Below are 25,505 nucleotides of genomic sequence, written 5' to 3'. Positions count from 1 at the left end.
TACACAGACATATAATGGTAATGTGCATTCTTATGTATAGCTGCTCCAATCTCTAAAATACATAAATTTCATTTATTTTGTTCCTATTTTAATTACCTGAAGAAGGAATACATGGATGAGTGGGAAAGCAGGCTGGTCTCTATCCTATACTGAAAGAATGTACGTTACTCATACCTAACTAAGGGCCTGACTCAGATGTGCAGTGATAATTGGTGATCTGCGCTGCGTCTGAGTCGCACTGTACATGCGTCATTTGCATTGTCGCTCGCAGTGAGGATTTATCTGTAAAGTGATTGACAGACAGGGACCGTTTGTGGGTGGCAATGGGGAGGTGGTGATCCAAACGCAGGCACGTCATAACCATTTTCAGGACGTGTCTCTGCTTGTGACCGCGATCCCATACGTAGTCAAAATGGCTTCGGCATCTCAGTTCCTGTGTCCATCCTGCACATCCATAGGGTTACTCAGAAGTCCAATAATCCACTGATCATCGACCGATGCTGCATCTTTGTATGCAGTCACTTGGATTTGGGAAGTCCCTTATTTTGCTGCGGTACGTAATCTGTATTACCACTGCAGCAATACAGAATGTGTTCCGCTACCATTTGTCTACGTAGACAATTCACGAGATGGTTTCTGAAAGCTGATCCCGCTCGTTCTTTAAAATAGCCTTTGCTGGCCACATAATGCATAAGATTTATTTGTATTTAGAATCTGATCACATTACTGCACATGCACAAACGCCCAGTAATCACTTGGCCTAAATAACGGGCATGCATGAGCCGATAAGGCCGCACACGCTCTGTAATCACTTGGCCTAAATAACGGGCATGCATGAGCCAATAAGGCTGCACACGCTCAGTAATCACTTGGCCTAAATAACGGGCATGCATGAGCCGATAAGGTCGCACACGCTCGGTAAACACTTGGCCTAAATAACGGGCATGCATGAGCCGATAAGGCCGCACACGCTCTGTAATCACTTGGCCTATATAACGGGCATGCATGAGCCGATAACGCCGCACACGCTCTGTAATCACTTGGCCTAAATAACGGGCATGCATGAGCCGATAAGGCCGCACACGCTCTGTAATCACTTGGCCTAAATAACGGGCATGCATGAGCCGATAAGGCCGCACACGCTCTGTAATCACTTGGCCTAAATAATGGGCATGCATGAGCCGATAAGGCCGCACACGCTCTGTAATCACTTGGCCTTAATAACGGGCATGCATGAGCCGATAAGGCCGCACACGCTCAATAATCACTTGGCCTAAATAACGGGCACGCATGAACCGATAAGGCCGCACACGCTCTGTAATCACTTGGCATAAATAACGGGCACGCATGAGCCGATAAGGCCGCACACGCTCTGTAATCACTTGGCCTAAATAACGGGCACGCATGAGCCGATAAGGCCGCACACGCTCTGTAATCACTTGGCCTAAATAACGGGCACGCATGAGCCGATAAGGCCGCACACGCTCTGTAATCACTTGGCCTAAATAACGGGCATGCATGAGCCGATAAGGCCGCACACGCTCTGTAATCACTTGGCCTAAATAACGGGCACGCATGAGCCGATAAGGCCGCACACACTCAGTAATCACTTGGCCTAAATAACGGGCATGCATGAGCCAATAAGGCTGCACACGCTCAGTAATCACTTGGGCGCTACACCTGCTTGTGTATCCTATTTAAATCACTATGCGAATAAGACACATTTGAAGCACAAAAAGACGCTCTGCGCTACCGTGTCACACCACGGCATGGCGCAACAAGAAGGGCTGTTGAACGCAGGAGAAAGTAAGATGTATGTGGTCACATCTGTAACATTGTCAATAAACATTTGTATCATCCTGAGTTCCATTGTGAATTACTAGTTTTGGATGTCAGCTTGGTGAAAACAGCTACAGTATGACCATATTGTTTAATGTCTGTTCAGCAACAACATCATCTCAGGACAGTGATTATTACTCTCCCTGGTACTCACATAATGGCAGAATGACCAGTCTATAAAAGACAGAAATCACATACACTTAATTTGCTCTTTGCACAGAGCCATCTAGGCAGTGACACACACATAGCTACAGCCGCAGTGTATTACATTCAATAATAAGATAATATAATAATATGACTTACTGCTATTCAAAATAATACAATCATGTAATGCTGCCAGTAGACTAGCATAAATAGCTCCTGAGATTCGGAGAATATGACCTTCAAAATAAATAAATAAACAACTTCCACTGCGCTATAAAAAAGAACATTACTATATGGCTGACAACATTACCTAGTATTACATTTCCCCCACATTATCATCATGTCTTTATGCTATCTTTATAAACGATGCATTTATACAGCCAATAACAATTATCATAAACATGACTGTATATCACTGCACAGAGAATTCTCTTAGCGAGGACATATTATTACAGCTTTCCTGCTTCAGACTTGCTGATCATCAAATGATGTGAAACTTACACCGGGGACAAAACGGATATATTAAACGGCTGTGTGTTTTCTATACAGTAATACACAATGACAGCGAGACTGGATAGTAGGTCTCATTACTCAGGTGACTGCAGGAATACATGCAGCATTAAAATGCAAAAACATTATCATTGGACAGGACACGGCATTACACCCTGGTGGCTAACTGTACTACTATCTATTAATAATGTGGCATTACTATAGTAATTACTCCCCATACATGTAATCATGACACTGGGTAACAACACAGCAATGAGGAGAGGGGGGGCCTAATTTCTTTATTGTACACATTGATTTGCATTCCGTCTCCAGGGGAATAACGTTATGCTGCAGCTTTTAGAACAGTACATAATTCATATCCCTTTTAGTTTATGACACCATTTGAAATTAGCTGATGTTGATTTTCTGAAATATATATCGACGGCAAAATATTTATTATACAGATAAAAACCCTTGGACGGACGAGCTGGCACCACATACTAGAGGGGCAGAATCATATTTAATGTTTATATATCTTAGGCAATTTCTTTTTAGGTGAAATATGTTTGTATGGGTGATTCAAACAGGTCTATTATTTAACATTTCTAATTTTCTTTATTTTTTTCTTTATTATACCAAGTTGATAAAGGGTCTGTAAAGAAAAAAAGTGTTCTTAAGCAGACCGGTCAACTGCACACCAAGTGTAGATGACCATTTTGTGGGCTTTAGGCTATCAGTTCACTGAGAACTAGTGACATCACTATCTTTTCTTTTTAAAGCAATATTTTGTTACAGCGAGCACTGTACACAGTGCAGGCTGCCAGATTTTGTACTGATGCAATCTCGCTTCACAGATATCACTAGTTTCACAGGTAAATCATAGGATAAATATTGGTTAAACTGACAAATGTAACTGTTTACAGGTAACGGGTTCACTTTAAAAAATAATAATAATATCTGCTACTAATTTTTTTTCTCTTCATATAACTGTGTTTTTCTTTAAAAGTTAATGTAGTACATTTTATGAATGTTCATAGCAGTGTCAATTATTTTAAATATATATCTCCTCTAGCATGCATCAACTATGAAAAGCAATCTAGTGCAAAAATGCTTGCAAAGGTTTTGAGTCATAATTATGATTGAGAATATCACCTGGTAATTGGTTTTGATCTGAACAGAGGACAATATAACCATGACGCGTGTCTGGGATATGAATGATGCACAAGGCATATATATCTTGTAAAGAAAAGATAAAAAATAAAGGTGATAAACAGTATGATGTGGGCACTAACATGCCTAATCCTCTCTAAATTTACTGACTGAAGTTGCCACTGCAGAAACATTTGTGAGATAATATACCCTGCAAAGAAGAATTGGTATGACCTAAAGGCAGCAATTTATATGATATATTACGCAAGTACATCAAGTGCATATGAATATCCTTGAAAGATCAGTGGTCTGTCTAGATATAATTGACTGATTGTGCAGTACAGTGTAGTAGTAGGGGCTCCTGGCTCATTGAGTAAGTAGCACACATGGTCTGCAGAAAACAATATCTCTGTAAGCTTTCCATCGAGGGTTCGGATCAAAAGAAAACTTCAGAAATACCTGAAACATGGATCTTCTAAATATTACTGCTGCAGAATACTCGTTAATGAACATAATTGCCTTTGATGTAGGGAAGACTGAAATAGGTCTCCATCAGGGCCAGTCTTTTAGAATACATATTCACTGATTACATGTTAGAATACATATTCACTGATTACATGATGATAGAATACATATTTACTGATTACATGATGTTAGAATACATATTCACTGATTACATGATGTTTCAATTTATAATGTTTTAAAAATGACAATTTCTCTTGACAACAACAACAAAAAAAATCTATTCAATACTGACCCATCAGAAGAGAGGCCTATCCCCAATGGTGCTGAAAGAATGTAAATAGTTCTTAAAAATAGAGAAAAATATGATATCTGTCAAGTCACCTGCGCTAACTGTGTGGTCAGAGGTTCCTCAGGCACATGATACCTTAACCACTCTTTCATCCCATGCTAATAATAATGACAAAAGACCATAAGAACATTAATGAGGATATTAATTTCACTTCTGTCCATAACAAGAGACAGAGGACAGATGCGTGGGTCTCGCAGGTCATCATAGTGATAGCAGCTTGGGATCGATAACTGCTGTGAAACTGTCTCAGTGAAAACATGTCATCACAAACTCTGCGAGGGCCAGAACGACTGAATATAAAATGACTGTTGGCTAACAGCATGTGGGGTTAACATACAGTAGATAACAGAATGGTGACGATGATGATTTTTATTAACAAGATATGGGGACAGCCGGATATAAATGTATCATGATGAGAGAAGGGTGGGACCAAAGTCTTTAAAGGTTATATTCTATTTTTATATATATATACTAATTACAAGCCATAAAATTGTTTTATTGTGATGTTAGTCTTCATTGATCCTTTGTATTGATAATAAAAACAAACAGTTGTATATTCATGTTGGCAATTCTCTATACAATTGTAATAAATACCTGTTTTATCACTGTCACTATGTAGACATACCCTACTAGTGATTGCACATTGGTAGCCAGACATGCAGATGAGTGCAGAGTGGTATTCTTACCTTAGCAAAATAAATACATTATTAAATACTCCATACTAATGCTTCTCTTATTATGTGCAAACCCTTAAACTAGACAGGAGTTTAGTTGGTCTCTTTCATACTGTACTACACATGCACAGGAGGCTAATGCTTCTTACGATGTCTGAAATAACAGGACACATATCTTTACACTGAAACTTCTTGGCACAATGGATTTAAACTCTGACATTTTCATTCTTTTGTCTGGTTCTTACCAACTCAAACGAAAGGCTTTCCTTTGTCACACTGTCAACATCCGGAATGTGGGTCTTAGCTTGAGCTTTAATGTAACATTTCTCTCCTCCAGCAAAACGAATTCCGGTAATACCCTAAAAGATATACACAATTATGCACAATGCTGATGCAACTAGCACAGAACAGACCCTCGCAGACCTCTCCTGAGAATGTGCATTATCTGTCTGAGCTGCACACAAATGTTCAATTAATCTTATTTTTAAGGAACAAATTATTGAGATTATTAGCATTTATTTACAGTATTATAGTGCCAACACATCATACAGTGCTTTAACCATTCTGATCAGTTCTTGCCCCAAGTGGAGTCATTATACTTTTGGACTATGGGGAGAATAAATAAAAGATGTAATGGTCATAAGTTCAATTCCTGACCAATGTCCTGTTAGGAGTTTGTATGTTCCCTCATGTTAGTGTAGGTTTCCAAAACAATAAAAATAAAAAACCCTAGTGAGTGTGTTTGTTTGTATGTCCATGTAGTAGAGAATATACATTGTGAGCACCACAGGGGCAGAGACTGATGAGAATGAAAATATCTCTGTAAAGCACTGCAGAATAATCGTATAATCAATTAAGCATCAGTATAAATTACTCATTGGCAATAGGGTCGATTATCTGAAGGGGAAGTATCCATTTGGAAATACATTTCTTTACTTAAGGAGTATATAAGATCCTGGTAATTATCCAGTTAATGAACAGCCTTGATTACCATGCCACCAGTGACAGGCTGATAAAAGGTGTGTCAGTTTCTCTGCCAGTCTCTCACTACCTGGGGAGCAGACTGATAGAGGTGTTTGGAGACACTGCTATGGTTTTATATAAATGCTGTATTTAAATGCTGTTTTGAGTGAGTTGGACATTAGGTCCTCCCACCACTAAAGAGGGAGACTTATGTATAGTTAGTGCTGGACAGGCCAGGATTTATTTTTATGCTTTGAGTATTTTGTGCTGCGCAATATAACTAGCTGTGTATACTTGTACCAAGGCACCAGTATACACACACATGGTTGGATATGGGATGCCTGCACTCAGGATCCGACAGGGTTAGGATAAACCTAACCATAGGGCAGCCTACCATCCCCCCGTAGCCCAACCCTCCCCCAAGTGCCTAACCCTAAACCCAATCATTACCTGTCGGGATGTCGGCGCTGGTGTCGGGATTCCGGTGCCGGCATTGTGAGTGCCGGCTTTTCGTCAACCGGATAATAACTACATATACACACTCAAAGTTTTCAGTCTTATTGTTTTTGTGTTCTGACTTCTGGGGGCGGAGCCGGCTACCGTCTCAATGTCGATTTGCCGTGCGCCCACTGCAATGTTTTTATAAGTAGTGCACCTGGCTCATTCTCTGCAGTCTCTTTCCGGCTCCCGCAGGGCTGTCGGAACTTCAGGAGAGGAGAGGGGGAGTGTGAAGTCTTAGCACAGGGGCTCAGCAACAATTATATGACAGAGTGATTGAATAAGAACGGAGTGGGTTAAACCTCAAGTCTGGGGGCTGGCTTAGGTAACACCATGTGACTTAGTTTGGATAGGTGTGTGTGTTTTATCTTGTATGTGAGGCTGTGTGGGCTGAGACAAAGCCTCTTTTGTTCCTGTCTTCCCACCCTCCCTCCTTATGTGTTTCCTGGGAATTTTGTAGTTAGCTGTTTTCTGTTGCGGGAAAGAACTGCAGGTCGCCACTTAGGGTGCAAATCTCTTTCAGTTGTAGTATTATAGTCTTTGGGTGTGCTCACCTTCTTTGACTTTTTAGTTGTCTGGATCACCTTCCCGGGGATAGAGTCATCACCCTTCCGGGTGGGTAGTTATGTTAGAGGGTTGAGTGGATACCTTTTTGTTGACAGTTGTTTAGTTACTGGTTGCTCTGCACCTTGGGCGGTGTCCGCTTGGTATGCATGTCTGCGTGCTGCATGTCTGGTAGTAAGCTGAATGTTGCCGTCCTTTCTTTGCCATTATACTTTCGGTCAGTTTAGATAAATTTAATACTCATTAGATAATTTGAATAAATTGCTAACTATTTTTTCTGCCAAATCTCATTTCTCCGAGTCTTTATTTCATAAAAGTTATTAAAAAGGTGTTTATCGCATGGTGTTACACAAGGCACCCCTCTGACGATTGAAGGTTTAATACACATATATTTTATATATATATATATATATATATATATACATACATACATATACACACACACATATACACACACATCTATACAGATATATATATCAGGACTGCAAATAAGCAAGTCCTGATGAAAAGGTCTTAGGACCTTGAAACGTCGACCTTATCTGTACCCATGTTTTTGGTCACTTCAATATATTTGAACATCATTTAACCTAGGAGTGCTGCCTTGTTTTCCTTAGTTTTGCGGTGCTGCCGTGCATCGCTATAGGAATTCTCCGTGTATGAAACATTAGGAAGGCACCCTAGTTTGTACATTCGTCCAGAGTGCTGAACTGAATAGACTTTTTATACACACACCAGAGCCGAAGTTAGACCTCATGGGGCCCTAAGCAACATATCAGTTTGGGGCCCCACTCCCTCAACTGAATGCCATTTTAGACACACACACACTGCCCCCACAGCCTCACATACACAATGCCACCACAGCCTCACACACACACACAATGCCCCCATAGCCTCACACACACGCAGCCCCCACAGCCTCACACACACGCTGCCCCCACAGTCTCACACACACGCGGCCCCCATAGCCTCACACACACGCGGCCCCCACAGCCTCACACACACACGCTGCCCCCACAGCCACACACACACACACACGCTGCCCCCACAGCCACACACACAATGCCCCATAGCCGCACACAAACACTACTGCCATACAGTAGCTGAACGCACAGACACTCTTACTGACAGGTACCACTTTCTGACACAGACCCCTTACTGACACTGATATGGACACACTTACTGACAGACACTTACCGACACAGTTACTGACACACCTTACTGACACACCTTACTGACACGACATGTTTACTTACACAGACATCTCTAACTGACACAAACGCACTTACTGACAGACAACGCTTACTGACACAGATACCGCTTACTGGCACAGCCACACTTACCTACACAAACACCTCTTACTGACACAGACACACATACTGACAGACATCGCTTACTGGCATAGATACTGCTTACTAACACAAACACCACCTAGTGACACAGGCACACTTACCTACACAGACACTTCTTACTGACACAGATACCACTTACTGACAAACACCACTTACTGACACAAACACCACCTAGTAACACAGACACCTCTTACTGACAGTCACCCCTTACTGACACAAACATTTCCTGACACACACACACTTATTGACACATATACCACATACTGAAAGATTCCCCTTACTGACACTACTTATTAGCACATTATTATACAGTACATACAGACAGACACCCCTTACTGGCACATACCTTACAGAGACACACACAAAACTTACTGACACAAACACACTAACACGGATACCACTTACTCACACAGACACCATTTACTTACTACCACTTACTGACACGCACACTTACTAACACCACTTACTGACACACACATTAATTTATTATGTATTCACAGAGCACAAGAAGACACACAAACCCCCTCCCGGACTATAGCAGGTGGGTGCTGAAGCATCAACCAACCAGCCGCGCCCCCTCCCCCCTCGGGAGTAACTGTGTCGGTAACAGTGTCTGTCAGTAAGTGTTTCTATATAGTCCCTCCAGGACTATAGAAGGTTGATTGTGAACTGCAGCACAGCTCACCTCTCCGTGTACACAGCAGCCTCCTCCACTAATCTCTTTCCTCTGACTGTCAAGGTGATGGCACTCCTGGACTGGGTCCCCACACACAGCACCATTATTCTAGCGCCCAGGGGACAGAGCCCCCCCAGTGGGCCGCATGGAGCTGGCTGGAGCCGGGAAGTCACACCCTGCTTTCAAACATGCACTGCAGAGACTACAGTGCAGAGTGCAGCCGATGTGGGAGTGCAGAGCGGGTTCGCGCTGTGCTCCTCTGGGAACAGTTTACACTGGGCAAAGGAACAGTGATTCCGAGTCCGAAAACATGTCGTCTAGTTTTGTCTGGCCCTGCCACGGGCACCTTGGGACCTGCCGGGCCCTAGGCGGCCGCTTATGTTGCCTTGTGGCAAATACGCCCCTAACACATACACTACACACATATAAATATATATATTTATGTGTGTGTGTGTGTGTGTATATACATACATATACACACACACATACATATACACACACACACGCATACATTATATATATTTATTATAGGAACAACTGCCCCGCTGAGATCCTTCAAAAACTGTGTGCAAGTGTACCTAGAAGAACTGATGCGGTTTTGAAAGCACGGGGTGGTCACATCAAATATTGATTTGATTTAGATTTCGCTACTGTTCATTAACTTTGCATTTTGTTAATTGATAAAAAATGATAACACTATTTTTTTATATTATATTATTTTGTAGCATTTTTTCCACACCTGCCTAAAATGTTTGCACAGTACTGTATATACACACACACATACAGTCAGGTGCATAAATATTGGGACATTGACAGAATTTTCATATTTTGGCCTCTATTCACCACCACAATGGGTTTGAAATGAAACAAACAAGATGTGATTTAACTGCAGACTTTCAGATTTAGGGGCCTATTCATTAAACTTAAAAATTCTCTGGAGATAATTAGCTTTAGAACTCTCATGGAGTTCTAGCTAATTATAGGTGGAATTCATCATTCCACCTCTCCATAAGTATCCATTCCGAAAAGCTGTAATTTTTGCGATGACAGCTTTTCGGGAAATAGATACTTTTCCCTGCCTACACTACCTTATCGCATCTGGAAACAGTGCTGCGCATGCGCTGTTACATCTATAAAACCAGCGCATGCGCAGCACTGCCTACAGATGCGTTAAGTTTGTGTACCCCCCTCCCCCCTCCGCTCACCTCCCCCCCCCCCGACTTACCTGTCCGAGCAGCAGCCTCCGGCTCCGTCCTGCTGGTCTGTCATGTGGTTTCCCAGCAGACCACATGACAGATTAGAATAAAAAAATATTTTTTTTTCTTTTTCTAAACTTTCTTGTGCTCTGCTGGGGAGCACACATGTCCGACAGGCCTCCGGAGCCTGAGGACGGAGCAGAGCACCGGAGGGACTCGTCGGGGGACCTGCACACGCGGATACAGGTAAGTTTCACCTGCTATTCACCACCTCACAGTGGCGAATAGTAACTGCATCAAATTCCGAAAATTGATAATTTTCGGAATTTGATGAATACCACAATTTCCACATCCCCATACTAATGTATGGGGAGTGTGGAAATTAACGCAGGGGAATTTAGCAAGGAGATATCTGTGATATCTCCTGTGCTAAGTGGCTACATGAATACCAAAATAACGTTATTTAAGGAAAATGTCCTTAAAAACGTTATTTTAGTGTTGATGAATAGGCCCCTTAATTTGTGCCTCCCACTTTTTAAGGGGCCAAAAGTAATGGGACAAACTAAACAATCCTAGATACCGGCAGCCGGCTTCCCGACTGTCATATCCCGGTGAGGGATGAAATGCTGGGCGTCTAGATGTAGACGCCCGGCATTTCCCCGACGCCGGAAGACCGGCGCCGGCATCCCGATCGAAGGGATGCCGGGCACCGTGAGCGGACAGCCGCGGGGGGGGGGGGGGGGAGGGTTAGGTTTAGGCCACCCGGGGGGAACTTAGGGTTAGGCACCCCCTGGGAGGGTTAGGCTAAGGAGAGGGAGGGTTAGGGTTAGGCACCCCCCCGGGGGACTTAGGGTTAGGCACACACACACACCCCCCCCCCGCCCCCCCCCCCCCCCCGGGAGGGTTAGTGTTAGGCTAAGGGGAGGGAGGGTTAGGCACCCCCGGGGGGGACTTAGGTTTAGGCAGTGGGGAAGGGGGGGTTAGGGTTAGGCACCCCTAAGGAGGGTTAGGGTTAGGTTAGAGAATACTTACCCATCCACGACCGGGATTTCCAGCGCTGTCGGGCTTCCGCGGCGGTATTTCATACCGATTCCATATACAGTACCGTGCAAAGTTTTAGGCAGGTGTGGAATAAATGCTGTAAATGTAAATATATATATATACACACACTCACACATCCATATTAAATATATATATAAAAATTAACATACATACACATTGTGTATATATATATATATATATATATATATACACATACACACACATACATACACACATATATATACATACATGCCATATATATATATATATATATATATATATATATACACATACATACATACACACACACATTTGTCAATGTTTTTACGTACTATTGTGATTGCTATGTAAATAGTTGGAGGCTAATTTATATTTTGCATGAAGTGATGGTAGCTCTCTGGAATTAGTACTTATCACCATTCTGTACATGATCCTCCATTTGCTATTTTATCAGTAAGAGGATTATCAGCTTTCTTACTTTTTATTACTAAGCCAACAAATGTCCCCTATGCCAATGACCAGCTTGAGGAAAAATAAAAACATGTCAGATCCCTAGAGATTTTAGAATTACAAATGTCATAGCTTTATTGTTCTCGCCATACACATTGAAATGACAGCACAGAATGCAAACAGGAATAGTCAGAGTCCTAACCTTAAAAAAAAAAACACACACTATAATGATTTGCTGCTAGGTAATCCCATATTTATGCTGCAGTTCCTCTCACATTTGCTATACCCATAAGGGCATATCCTGTAGCCCAAACAACACCAGTATAAAGTGGATTTTATATTCACACTTGATAAACAGCAACAGAAGCAAAAAATAGGATGCTGAGTGCTTCTGGTTGTCATCAGAAAAATATAATTCCATTTTAGCTGACATCTCACAAATATTGTTCCAAGTGCATCTTGTTTGTGATATGTAATTGAAGTGGAAGTTTAATCCCGGGGCACATAAATCACACGGAAGCTCTGGGCCCTCCCTCATGGCTGATACAAGTAAATTATCAGTTTGTTAGCGTGTACTTCACTCAAGTTCTTTCAGGGTGTATCAAGCCATTAACACATTCAAAGCTTTCTAACAGTGTTGATAGGTGCAGAAACCATTTTTGCTGTGTCCCACTTCTGACACCTCTTATTAGGAGCGACAGTCTTATTGAAATCATTTGTGCTTGTGACCTAAGATTTGTTGTCAACCCTGAGAAAATGAAGGTCAAAGAAAAACTGCACCTACTTGGAAATTGTGTTTACAAAGGAAATTATTTTTACATCTATGACATCTCTACATCCCCATATTATCTGGATATTAGGGGCTTATCCTGCTGTCTCCACAATAGGACTTCTGTCTGTCCTAACTGCTGTTACTGGTGGGAGGTGCAGGTCAGATGTGCAGACAATGTGCTCACTGCAGCTTTGGTGTACAGGATGGGGTGGGCAGGTCGTAATAAAGGCAAGATTTTAGGGGCGGGAAGTGACCTAGCGCATAAAAAGTGCGATGTATGCCCCAAGCTATATGGTACACACCAAGCTGACATTGTCACGCCGCTAGCTAGGAACACAGTTAAAATATTGATGGATATGAATAAACCATTTGCAAAGGACACAGGGCATAATTTGGCAAGGATCGCAACTACTAAAGTGTATGCAGATGGACACTTGTTTGGCAATATTCATCACAGTGCACGTGCATGAAAGCACCACTGCGATCGGGTCTGCAATCACAGTGGCCACATAGAACCATCGCAGAGTGATAGACAGTAAGTACCGTTTGGGGGTGGTACTTCGATGTTACTGATGTTTTGGCTATAATTGCAAGGTATTACGGATGTGTGAGAGGGGAAGTAGGCGTCTGCATGTTGTCCGTGCAAGTCCTTTGTGATTGCAATTATTAGCATACTTTCACAACAGAACTGCGTGCACGATTGCTACCGTGATCGCAGTAGCAATCCTTGCTGAATCAGGGCCCAATTCATTACGGATCACTGCTAAGACGCACACAACTGGATGATTGTTGCGTACTGCGTATGCATCGCAGTGCGCGTGCGTGAACCAGTCACTGTGCTAGGGAATGAGTTCGTAATGTGTACGCAGACCCACGGCAGAGCGATTGACAGGAAGTGCCGTTTATGGGTGGTCACGGGGGGGTGGCCGGGCGAAAGCAGGCATGCCAGTGTGTTTCAACGGCGTTACAGGGGCGTGCATTAATTATTCACTGCGATACCATATGCAGCCTGAGGTCTCATAGCGTACGTGGCTGTTAGCAATTCCTGAGTAAGGTCAGGGCTTGTGCAAGTGTGCTTCTGGGTTGTTTCGCTATATTGTCAAAGTATACGGATGTAAGTAAGGGGAAGTGGGCGTCTTTATGTTAGGCTGTGATCGCATTGCGAATGGGAACATTTGCATATCCCCGCTGATATTAGCAACTGCATTTGCGTGCGTATAAGCAGAATTGCGATCCATAGTGAATCAGGCCCCCAGGCCCATGGGCTGTAGAAATTGTGCAGATTTCTATTATGCATTGAATCTGACAAATTCCGCGAATTGGTTCCATTGTGATAACTGTGAAGTCCAAATAACAACAACTATTCACCTGGAGGCACAGATTTATAGCAAAGACAAATACAAATACCCAAACCTTATACACAACTAGAAGACTGCTTTTGTGAACTCCTTAGATCTCATTAGTGAGGCATCGCACAATCAAGTTACCTTCACTGAACCTTTCTAGGGGCTCTCTGTGTAATCTACGCATGAGCACCTGAGAAGCTCTAGTTCCATATATTGCATTTTTGAGATGAATATAGGAGTCTTTATATCTGGCTGGAATTATGCTAGTAATCTAGAATTTAGGAGTTGTACACCCATAGTAACAGTGGTGTAACTATAAATTTTGATCCCCCCTGCCAAAAAAGTTAGCAGTGCCCTGTACATTTTATGCCACACAGTAATGCCCCTTACACATTATGCCACACAGTAATGCCCATTATAACCCATTATACCACACAGTGATGCCCCTCACAACCCATATACCACAGTAATGCCCCTTACAACCCATTATGCCACACAGTAATGCCCTTTACAACCGATTATGCCACATAATAATGCCCCTTACAACTAATTTTGCCCCACAGAATTGCTCCTTACAACACATTATCTGACAGTAATGCCCCTTACACATTATGCCAAAGTAATGTCCCTTACATATTAAGCCACCAAAATACCCCTTACACATTATGTCACAGTAATGCCCCCTACACATTTATGTGTAACCCCCCCAAAAAATTCTCACCTTTTTGTCCCCAGGATTTGAGCTGCCCACTCACCTCGCACTGGCAGGCAGCCGCCCATAGCCCTTGAGAGACACAGCAATCAGGGCCAGGCTCAGACAGTCATGTGTGCCCCCAGCCCCCCCATCTGTGCCCCTTCCCCTTTGTAGCAGGCGGCTAGTACCTTACACTAAAGTACGGTTGCAGCCTGGCACAACTGTTGCACCAGAAACACATACCTCAGGGCTCAGAAGGTAGCGACTCACACTCTTCACTTACCCCTGTGCGCATCCTGGCTCAGGAAGAGATAGATCCCTTTCCGTAGATGTACGATGACGTCATCTGCCAGTATCCAACGTCATTCCCTACCAACCAAGTGGGCATAGAGGGGGAATACATTCATGTGGTGAGCGAAGTAGCCACCGTGGCTGCAGCGTGGCGAGCGAAGTGAGCCCGCAAGGGGCCAACTTACTTATTTTTGGGTAGAGTGTGGGCAGAAATCTCCACTTCCGCCCTCACTCACGTCACTTCCAGGTACGGCTACGGAAGGGGTTTTATGTTCTTCCATCCTGGCTCCTCTCACTGTGCATGTGACGTCATATGCACATGCGTCAGGACTGGTCACTTGCACAAGGCTCTGAATGTGAGTGGATGCAGGCGTGCACTGGAGCTGGCACCCGGCAGCTGTCTAATCATTGACAGTTTGCCGGGACTCAGCCAGTTCAGCGTTCTGACATTTTTGGCGGAGCTTGCGGTCTACCGGAAATTACAAATACCCTTGTCTCCAATGCATCTGTCGACGGGCCCCCTGGGATGCCTAGCGGTAAATCCGCTGCTGCCTGCGGCCCTAGCGTGCGCCTCAAAAATGCCACACTTGCAAGCGCCCCCCCCCCTGCCCACACTCCTAAGCCACCACGGAGTCTTCAGGGGCTGTTGTTACACCCCTGCATAGTAACAAAAGTGATGATTAAAACACTTACTATAGCTTTACCGATGGAAACATATGGTAACAGTGCAATACCACATTTCATTTGGGTAGCAAGTTTTTCTTTTTACTTTTGTGATAAAGCTGATATTTTTCTTAGTTTGTTCTGCAGAGGCCTAACTAGACAATTGTGGGCCACAGTCCCATAGCATAACTATTTGTAAACAAAAACATTCCAAGGACCACAAGGGTGAAAAAAACTCTATGATGGGTATTGACACTGATTAGTTGTACTTTGTTTCACTGGCCCTAATTTGTGCTACTAAACACTACTCTACAGAGTGAGACTCTGCAGAGAGGAGAGGGGGGAGGGGGGGAGTGTAGAGGCATGCAGTAGTACTCCCAATACATGATGTGCCACACATATGTGCCCCCATTACATGATGTGCCACATCAGTGCCCTATTACATGATGTGCTACACATCAGTACCCCCAGTAAATGATGTGCCGCACACTAGTGCCCCCAGCACGTCCACTCACATTTCCTATTGATAGCAGCATCTCTTACTCTGCTAATAGGTTATGGGCTCAGCAGCTACGCGCTAACAGACACCATCATCCCCAGACTAAACATCTCTCTAACCACAAGACTAAAGCAAGAGTGATCTGTACCAAGACCGTTACCTTGCACAAATCCGGCGGCCAAAAGTCCAGATATCTTTGTTGTGGAACATGCAGATACCCTCATGATATGATTGTTGCACATAAGTGCCCTAATGACATGATGTACCGTGCACCAGTGCCCCAAGGACATGACGTGCCGCGCATTATGTGCTTATCTCAGACCAGGTTGACGCAGAGGCAGTGAATTCAGCAGGATCTCATCCAAACCCGCCCCACTCAACACCTCACCAAGAAGTCATTAATGAAATAACGTGCCAGGCTCCATTCAGCAGCAGCTCCTCGTGTAATCTGAGGGGTGGAACTTGTGATTGACAGGCTGGGAATCAGAGGGAATGTCGAAGCTGGATTATTGGCTGAGACAAGACCAGTTTAAAATTGAATCGCAGCGACACCATCTTGCGACTGGCCGCAAGACGCCATTTTGCGAAATGGCCGCCTAAGCGCCATTTTAGATAAACTCACATTTTAGTACATGTGGCGATAATACCATTAGCATCATGCGAATGCATCTGTGACCATTATCATATGTTATGGTGATTCACTAAAAGCCTATTTCATTACTTTACGTATTATAAAGGATATATTCCAGAAATGGCTTTAAAGTATTGCGTTAAGCAAGTGGCCAGGTGACAACTGGCTTGTGTAGATAAGCTTCCTGCATAGTGTTTGTTCACTACGGGTGGTCTGGCTAGAATAAATAAGCAAGCTTCCTGCAATGACACAGGAAAGGTGGGAGGGCCTGCTGACAGGACATGTAGAACTATCTGGCCCAGCATGCTAAAATGTTAGAGACAAATGCACTTATCTTCACACACACATTAAATATGTCTTTATATCAAACCCCGAATACTCACACATTTCATATTCACACATAAGGTTCCATAAGCATCAAAATGTATGATCCAAATTGGTTAAGTTAGTTTAAATGCTGAAAATAAAGGTTTTTGATAACTAAGGTATTATACATGATAAGCAAGGTGTGTTTGGTTCTGATGCGTACGTTTTTTACAGCATCCCGGTGTTATCGGTGGAGAGATCGCATCATGCAAACTCAAGTTACGGATCGCAGAACTTACAAGCAACAAAATGTTTAGCTGTTGGAATGTTACAGGAGGCATTATTAGAAAGATTCCCCTGCTGTTAGAGGCAGGGGGAGTCTATTTGAACCAGCCTGTTAAATGTGCTGTAACATATGCTTCTCCTCTGGGAACCAATGACATCAGCAGGAAATTTCCCCTTTGTCCTGTTTTAGTCTGGGGGGGATAAATACATGTGTCCGAATACTGGTTAGTGAGTCCATGCTGAAGGTTGTATGAACTGAGGGTCTCTAGTCTGAGGTCTATCTCTGGGTCTGGAGGCGCAGCGTATGTATACTGTACTTGGGTCTGTAATATTGCCTTTTACGCCTAAATTGTGTATGTATCAATTGCGTGTAACTGACTGTACTTTTACCTGAATAATACTTGTGCGTTGGAACCACAGATTCCACTCCTGTCTTTATTTGCGGTCAGACTGCGTACGCAAATTAGCGTTATTCTTAGAGGTTTATAGGAAGGATATTTAGAAGGTATAGGCAGGGGTATATAAAGGTTCTGATCCAGTTTCGTTAGGAAGTAGAGGACTTGAGGAGAGGAAAGGGACTGTTCCCACTGCCTGCATAACTCTAAGCCAGGGCCATAACTAGCATTGTACACAGAGCACAGAGCTCTGTGGGCGGCACCATCGCTGCCCCACGGCTCTTGCTTCTGGCTAGCAGAGTGCCTGGACGGCACCCTGCAGCCACTATAGCTGCAGCAGTGCCATCCAGATTGCCCTTTGGACGCTCCAGGCATGCACCATGCCCTCTGTACAGCCGCTCTGGCAGTGATGCACTTCCTGGTGCTTGCGGGCCCACCACCTCTGTGTGATATTATGATTTCATGTGCTCAGGGGTAAGGCCCAGCACAGGGTACACTGCTGCCCTGTTACATCACTAACTGAGGTCACTGATAGATGAGTGCAAGGGTGGTGCTGAGGGCTGGAGGAAGCTTGTCAGATAATCTGGAGCTGAAATATTTTCATTAAGGATATGGATGTTAGAGACATCCTTAATTTTTGTGCTCAGTGATACCCATTCAGGTGTAGGGCCCTAGGAAGCTGCCTAATCGAAGCGCTGACCTCGTTAGTGGAAACCACACACCTTGCTGATATAGTAGTTATGAATCTAGTGTATGCAGAAACCTCCCAACCATTCCAATTTTAGTGGGAGAGTACCTCTTGTTTGGGCAGTCTGGGACACTTGGCAGAGCACTCAGCATCCGTTTAGAGCACAGAGAGGCTGAGGGCAGCCCAGCAGCCGACAGAGTGCTGCGCTCACACTTACCCCCAATGTGACAAGTAACATAATCGTGGACAAGCCCCCAAAAGGCATACATCAGGAGTTGTCACCTAGCGGACATGTCACACATGAGGAGTTTGCACAATGAATCTGTTGGAAATCTATATGCACATTATTTTCATATTAAGACTAAAGTTCGTTCTCAAGCAGATAATCACCTCATCACAGAGTCAAAGTCAGGGTCTGTGATTTCAGGTGACTGGATGGTATGGTGCAATGGATGAATTATCATAAATTGCTCACATTACTTAGTATTCTCAGTGGTCACATCCTGGCAAAGGAAGAAGTGTTTGTGCACTGGACTCAAAAACTGAGAAGAGGAGAGTCTGATTATGTCATGTGACTAGTTTCCTTGGTAACCACATGACAATGAGCATATTGTAAATCATTAATAGCAGCTTGAAAAACAACTGTAATAAAAAGGAACAAAATGTATTTTCTTACAAGTAACCAGATTTTTACAGGGGATTGTACCTTAGGGGCTTATTCAGAGATGGACACTGTAAGCATTGCTGCTGCGATGCTAATGCGTCTGAGGAGAAAAGATGCCTCCTGTCAGTATTGCAGGTCCGAGAGCTGCTTCCCAAGACGCAGTCGGATCTTCTGCGACACTATCGACCAGATTGGACCTTGCAGCTCAGTTTCCGAGGACAGGAAATCTGCGTCGACAGATAGACCCTGGCCTTGGCATTCCCAGAAAACAGAGGCGTCACGCCCAAATTTTCCAGGACAGAGGCCGGCACCGCCCCGGACCTTAAACGCTTGTCAATCAGGCTGCGGCTCGTGGGGCACTGCGTGCAAACACATGTTACAAGCTTACCTTCTGAAGAAACCGTGACTATATTTAAACGGAGAAACGCGTTAAGGACAAGAATACTGGGACTGTATGGATTACTCCAAATCCTTTAATTGGATACTGGATTTATGAGGATCTAAACTTTCCAGCCACCCTGGATTACCTCTTAGTAGGATCAAGTCCGACCATCACGGTGAACAAGTCCGCTTGGAGATAGCCACCGTTACACACACTGACTGGGAGGATCACCTGGGATATTGTGAGTATGTCCTGCTAATTGCATTTAGTAGCGGATATAAGTGGCAAGCTCACTCAAACAAGGTGACTTTACATTACCCCGCCTCCATAGGGATGCATGGGGCGATTGCAGTGCATGCCATATCGTACCATGGCGTATGCACTCACAGGGAATCACATGGCATGATGCGTGCGCACGTTTGTGCCACGATCAGCCACAACATAACTGGACGCATCTGTAGTGTACAACTCTGAATCAAACTGATAGATCAGTGTATGCATAGGAAATCACCCAAAAAGAGGAATTACCACTGCAAAACATACGTATTGCCTTGCTGATCCCAGTTTAGTTGTGTTAACAAGGTATATACAGGCACAGGTATCAGAACAGGGGGTGCAAAGAGGTGGAGGTGTAATATGCGGTCTTTAAGTTAAAAGACCGCAAATTACACATCCTCCTCCTCCGTGCAGTGCAGGGGCCGTGCAGCCTATTGTACACAGGCATAACATTGGAAAGGTGTGACACCACAACTACTACACTATTTCCTAAATAGATCTTTAACATTTGTTGTTGTTTTTTTAATGCAATTTCTTTGTCCAGAAACCAAATACAATATGTTTACAGTAAAGTAATACAATTGCAGTGGAGTGAGCACATTTAGAGAGATATATATCCTTAGAAGAGTTCTTCTGGAACTTGCTGAACGAATTTGGAAATTGGCATATTATTGATCTGCCCTGATATGCGGTTACCACTTACTGCAGCGAAGGAATGATTTTACATTTCCCCTAGGGAGGTAGAATTAGGAAATGTCATACTATTATCTGTAGTTTCTTTTTTTCAGAAACCAGGGGGCTGGAGCTTAGATGATTATCTTTGACAGAACCTAAATGGATAATGTACTCTTTTGACTATACTATGGCACATAGAAGATCAACGCATAAAAAGCATGGTTCACCATTTAATAATAAAACTAAAAATACAACTGTAAAATATTCCTAATCTACCCAGCAAGTCTTCCCCTAGGTCTGCAATAACATCTTAGAAAAGTCTGGCATTATCCGAATGGCATATAAACTCCTCAGGCTTCTAGAACATCAGACATTTACACATACAGAGGATGTCACATTGTGTAATATTCCAATATCCTGCTGCCACACACAAACCTATTAATATTTATAACTACAAATCAGTATTTTGCAGTAAACAGCCAGCAAGTTGCGGACCTGACAAGAAATTATTCTGTAAATGTAATTCCGGTAGTTGCTCATCTGAATTAAGTCAGGCTAGAACTGGAACATAAAGTGACGACTCCGACCCGGGGAATTGTCCCATGCTTTAGGCATGCCATTTACCGGCGTGCACGTGTGTGTGTGTAAGTGGCGTGGTGGGGGTTAACTATTAATGTAGATTAGAACAACTTGATCTGTGACCACTTTGGATTATTCTGCTGTCCTGATTGACTTCACTCAGGTAGGAGGGGCAGGTAATTTTGTGCACGCTCAGCCGTATGGAGTATTTGACTTTATATAGATGTACTAAATTCTCTGCATTGCACATAACAGGGAGTGCACTCAAGCACAGCTGCCAGCTCTCTGGGTGCTTAAATAACCCCAATATTTGTGTTTCAGTATTACTAAAGAACGGCTGTGAACTTGAGCACGACTAATCATTTAAAATAGTTGGCTCTATGCGCTCACATACATTCTGATGCTGTTATTGTGGGACTGCAGGTCTGGCCGGCAGATGCACACAGTGCAAACAGTAAGGATATCCATAGGCAAATGTATTGGTCAGGCCGCCCCTAAGCATAACATTACTATGTAATCAGTGTATGAACCTGAACCCCCTCTATTATGTACAATCACTGGATTTAAAAAAAAAAAAAAAAAAAAAAAGTGGACACCATAATTGTAGCAGACAAGGTAAGTCTCAGAGAGCAATTAAACATGTGTGAAATAGTTTAGGACACAGGTTCTCAAACCTTTAAAATGTGTCAGTTATACCCCTTACACACATGCGACCTGGGAAATTGCCAGGTCTATAAATCCAGCAAATTCCCGTGTCTCTCAGACCGACCCTGGTAAGGAGCAGGATCATGGACCATGGACTCTGACCCGGGTTGGCCCCTTTCACACAGTCTTATCCCTGGTCGGTGCACGTGCACTGGCAAAAACCCAGGTATTTAGAAGAAGTCTGAAAGAGGTATGGGTAATGAATACACTTGTGCACCTTCTTGGTAACCTGGATACAGTGAACTGTTTGGGGTTCTGAGGACCATGTTTGAGAACCACTGGTTTAGGAGGATCAGTTATGTGTCAAAAGAATGATGTCACTGTACCCCAAACCTCAGGTACACAAAGCACCCTCAATACTAAACCCCTTACCTGCCAAGACTCTGAGCTGAGGACTATTCTCCAGTGTCTCCTCAGTGATCAGCTTGTCATTACAGATCATGGTTTAGGTTACATAGAGAGACATGGATCTGAGCAAGAGTTACAGAAACAGATCTGCATCTAGCTAAGAAACACTGGCAGCGGATGTCCCACCCCTAAATGAGCTCATTGGGTGGTCAGAGCTGTCAGCCAGGGATCCAGGATGCCACTTGGTTTGTGGAACATTGGGTTATTGGGAGCCGCACTGCCATGTGGAGATTTGTGTCTGCGATGTTGGTCGCAGTCCGGGCTGGTGCCAGGTGACTCGGCACCCAGCACCGTCCCGTGCACCGCCTCTACCCCTTCCCCATAATATTATCAGAGTCGTAGCTAGTTGGAGAGCGGGAATATTTTCCAGCAGACTCCCGGCGCCCCTGTGCGACCACACTTACAGAACATGCCAGGAGCCGGCCCTGATCGCAGTGCCCCAAATGACGCAGCGTGATTGACATATTGCTGGTAGTTGGGAGTGGTGACGAGCTCATAGAAAATGGGGGCGTGACGGCCCCATTCTCTGGGGCGTACCGAAGCCATTGGCTGCGTTCTTGGATGTCCTACCACGGCATTGTGCGTTCACCAGACATACTGAGGGGCCCATTTATCAAACTGCATTTGAGGTAAATTCCCCAAAAACGCCTGTTTTCGGGGGTTTACCTCAAATACTAAGTATCCCCCAAATGTATGAAGGAGGGACCGCAGCAGGTATCTCCGATACCTGCTGCGATCCCTCCATTGCCGCCGGCAGCCGCCTCCCCCATAGGTTTCTATGGGGAATGCGATGCTGCCAAATGTATCAATATCGGGAATGCTTCACATTCCCGATATTGACCCCAGCAGCTAACGCTATCTGAAGATAGCGTTAGTCGCTGTGTCCTATGGGCACTTACTGCATTTCAGCCGGCGGAGGGATCTTCCAGATCCCTCCGCCGGCAATGGGCGCCTGTCATGTGCAGTCCTCGGGACTGCGCATGCGCAGCAGCCCGGAATGCACTCCGGCCACATCGCAGGGACGGGCTCTTTTTGGAGCCCGTCTCCCTGCATGTGCCGGGTCATACATTCGGCCGGTATGATCGCATTTTGCAATACGATCATGGGCGGTACTGCATGCCCTGATCGCATTGCAAAATGCGATCCTTAATAAATGGGCCCCCTAGTAACATGAGGGGACTCAGATGTCGATGTCCACGCAATTAATCCGATGCTCTGTCTTCAGACGCAGCAGTGGATCACAGAAGCCGGAATTTGGGCGTCATTTTACTAAAGACGCCTCCTGCAACTGCATACATAGCAAACATCTCTGAATCAAGACCTCTCCTGACAATTTTGAATCTGTGGCCACCCCTCTAACCACACTATTGCCCATGAGATATTGGCCCTGATCATGCACTCCCTTGAACTATGTCCAAATTAAATCTAGAACTGGGTTCTGGGTCCTCTCGACTCTTTCCCCCCCCTGCTTTTCCTTTGTCCCTCACTTTATGCAGCATTACTCAGTCCTTTTTTTGTTGTAATATTGCTCAGGTTTGTTTCTGTTATATATACTTAATCTACAAGGCATGTTAGATCTATGAGACTGCAGAGATAGCACTACAGCTGTGGTTCTTCCAGATTTCTGCATTGCCTTATAGCTGTCACCACAGTACTATATAAAAACCTGAAATTTATACTGTGCCCCACTAACATACTGTATAAAATCGTGTAGTCTGCTGCACTTTATTGTCAGTTGTACCTCAGTATTCCAAATTAGAACTGATATTAATGTTCTATAAAAAAAAAAAAAAAAGAATTGTGGGCAAAAAAATTAAACAAAAAAAGCTTTCTGAGAATATTCAGACTACAGAGCACTTGTGGACTAGCGTACGTAAAGCCCACAATACTTTATTAGGGGAGCACAGCCACTTCATTTACATTAGTTAGGCTGATTGATGTTCTCTATCATATCAGAGAATTGATTAACCCAACTACAGTATATGCATGTCCTAGCTCTGCCCTGCCCCCCCCCCCCCCCACAAAGGCACACCCCCATCAGACAGCAGTGCAAAGCAGCCAAGGTAGGGATGGCAATCGGTACAGCCTCCATCGAGGGGTAAAGCAAAGCGATCATCAATAGTATCGAAATATGTGGTAACAAACCATCGATGGTATTGCCCATGCGCTGTGCTGACTGCTAAGTTGGCCTCCTCTGTCTTCTCTCTCACTAACAGCTAGCACTGGCACGGCACTGGCTGAGGGCTGGGCTAAGTGGGCAGGAGCTGCTGCTGCAGTGGCAGTGCTGAGCTCCTTGCTGCAATTGCATGCACAATCATTATTCTTGACCCTTTAATACTATATACTGTGCTTTTTTTTTTTTTTTTTTTAAATATAATGCACCCCCCCATTGATGTGACAGATAGCTAGGCAGAGTGGACACACAGGACTGCTCGTCAGACTCAGAGACTCCTCCTCCCTGAGGCTGCCCACACTCCCACAGAAACATATAGACTAGAGAGAGTGGGCAGGGTAAGTGAGCTGACGTACAGCTGAGTTCAGCCAGTGTCTGTCATGTCAAGACAGTGAGTCGGGCCAGCAGCCCATGGCCCCACCCAGCCTGTCACTTAGGGCTCCATTTACAAACGAGTTTCAGCTGTTAAAACTCGTTGCACATGATAAACAACACTTCGTCCTATTTATTAATGCACGTTTATGGTTTGGGCATGTAAGCGCTATTTGTTAGTGTTTTATCATGAAACAAATGGCAACCTTTATTTACTAATGAACATTAATGATAACACCGTTCGTTTTCCTTAAATGAACTCTCCAGGTGCTGGCTTCTGTTAAACAGCGCTCACAAGTGCTGTGGTCCGTCCCGTCCAATCAGTGTACAGCACCCGGCACACCGCCCTCTCTCGGCACCCCCTCTGTCTCTCTCTCCCCCCCCCCTGGAGTGTGCTGCACTTGGCACCAGACCCCCCTCTCTCCCCTCGTAGAGTGCACATCAGCTGGCGCCCTTCCCTCCATCAGTAGCCGGCACCACCCCTCCTTCCACAGCAGCCAGAAGCCCCTCTTCCTCCCTTCAACCCTCTCCCCCGTAGCAGACAGCGGACCCCTCCCTCTCCCAGCAGCTGACAGCGCTCTTCCTAATAGCAGACAGCCGACCCCTTCCTCCCTCTCCACAGCAGCAGACAGCGGACCCCTTCCTCCCTCCCTCCCTCCCTCCCTCTCTCCCTCTGGCAGCAGCTGGTGGCCAACCCTTCCACCCACTCGCCTGCAGAACCCCAGCACACAGCTGACCTTTCCTTACTTATGAGACAGCAGCAACAACCTCCCTTCCCAGCCCAGCAAACAACACGCTGGGCTGGGAAGGGAGGTAATTCCTGGTGCTGCCGGGGATCCGAGGGGAGCCAGGTCC

The 25,505-nt window shown here is 44.5% G+C and overlaps 1 protein-coding gene across 1 annotated transcript in view; it reads right to left on the bottom strand.

The window, feature by feature from the left end:
• Positions 1–25,505, bottom strand: part of CNMD (chondromodulin) — a 66,727-nt gene that overhangs the window by 15,766 nt on the left and 25,456 nt on the right. The window contains exon 4 of the mRNA XM_088476148.1: positions 5,355–5,468. Within this exon, the coding sequence (XP_088332274.1) occupies positions 5,355–5,468 (114 nt within the window). The remainder of the gene's footprint in view (positions 1–5,354; positions 5,469–25,505) is intronic.

Source organism: Taudactylus pleione, unplaced genomic scaffold (genome assembly GCF_031769625.1).
Source record: "Taudactylus pleione unplaced genomic scaffold, aTauple2 ptg000005l, whole genome shotgun sequence".
Taxonomy (NCBI): domain Eukaryota; kingdom Metazoa; phylum Chordata; class Amphibia; order Anura; family Myobatrachidae; genus Taudactylus; species Taudactylus pleione.
This window is presented reverse-complemented; position numbering and strand designations above follow the sequence as displayed.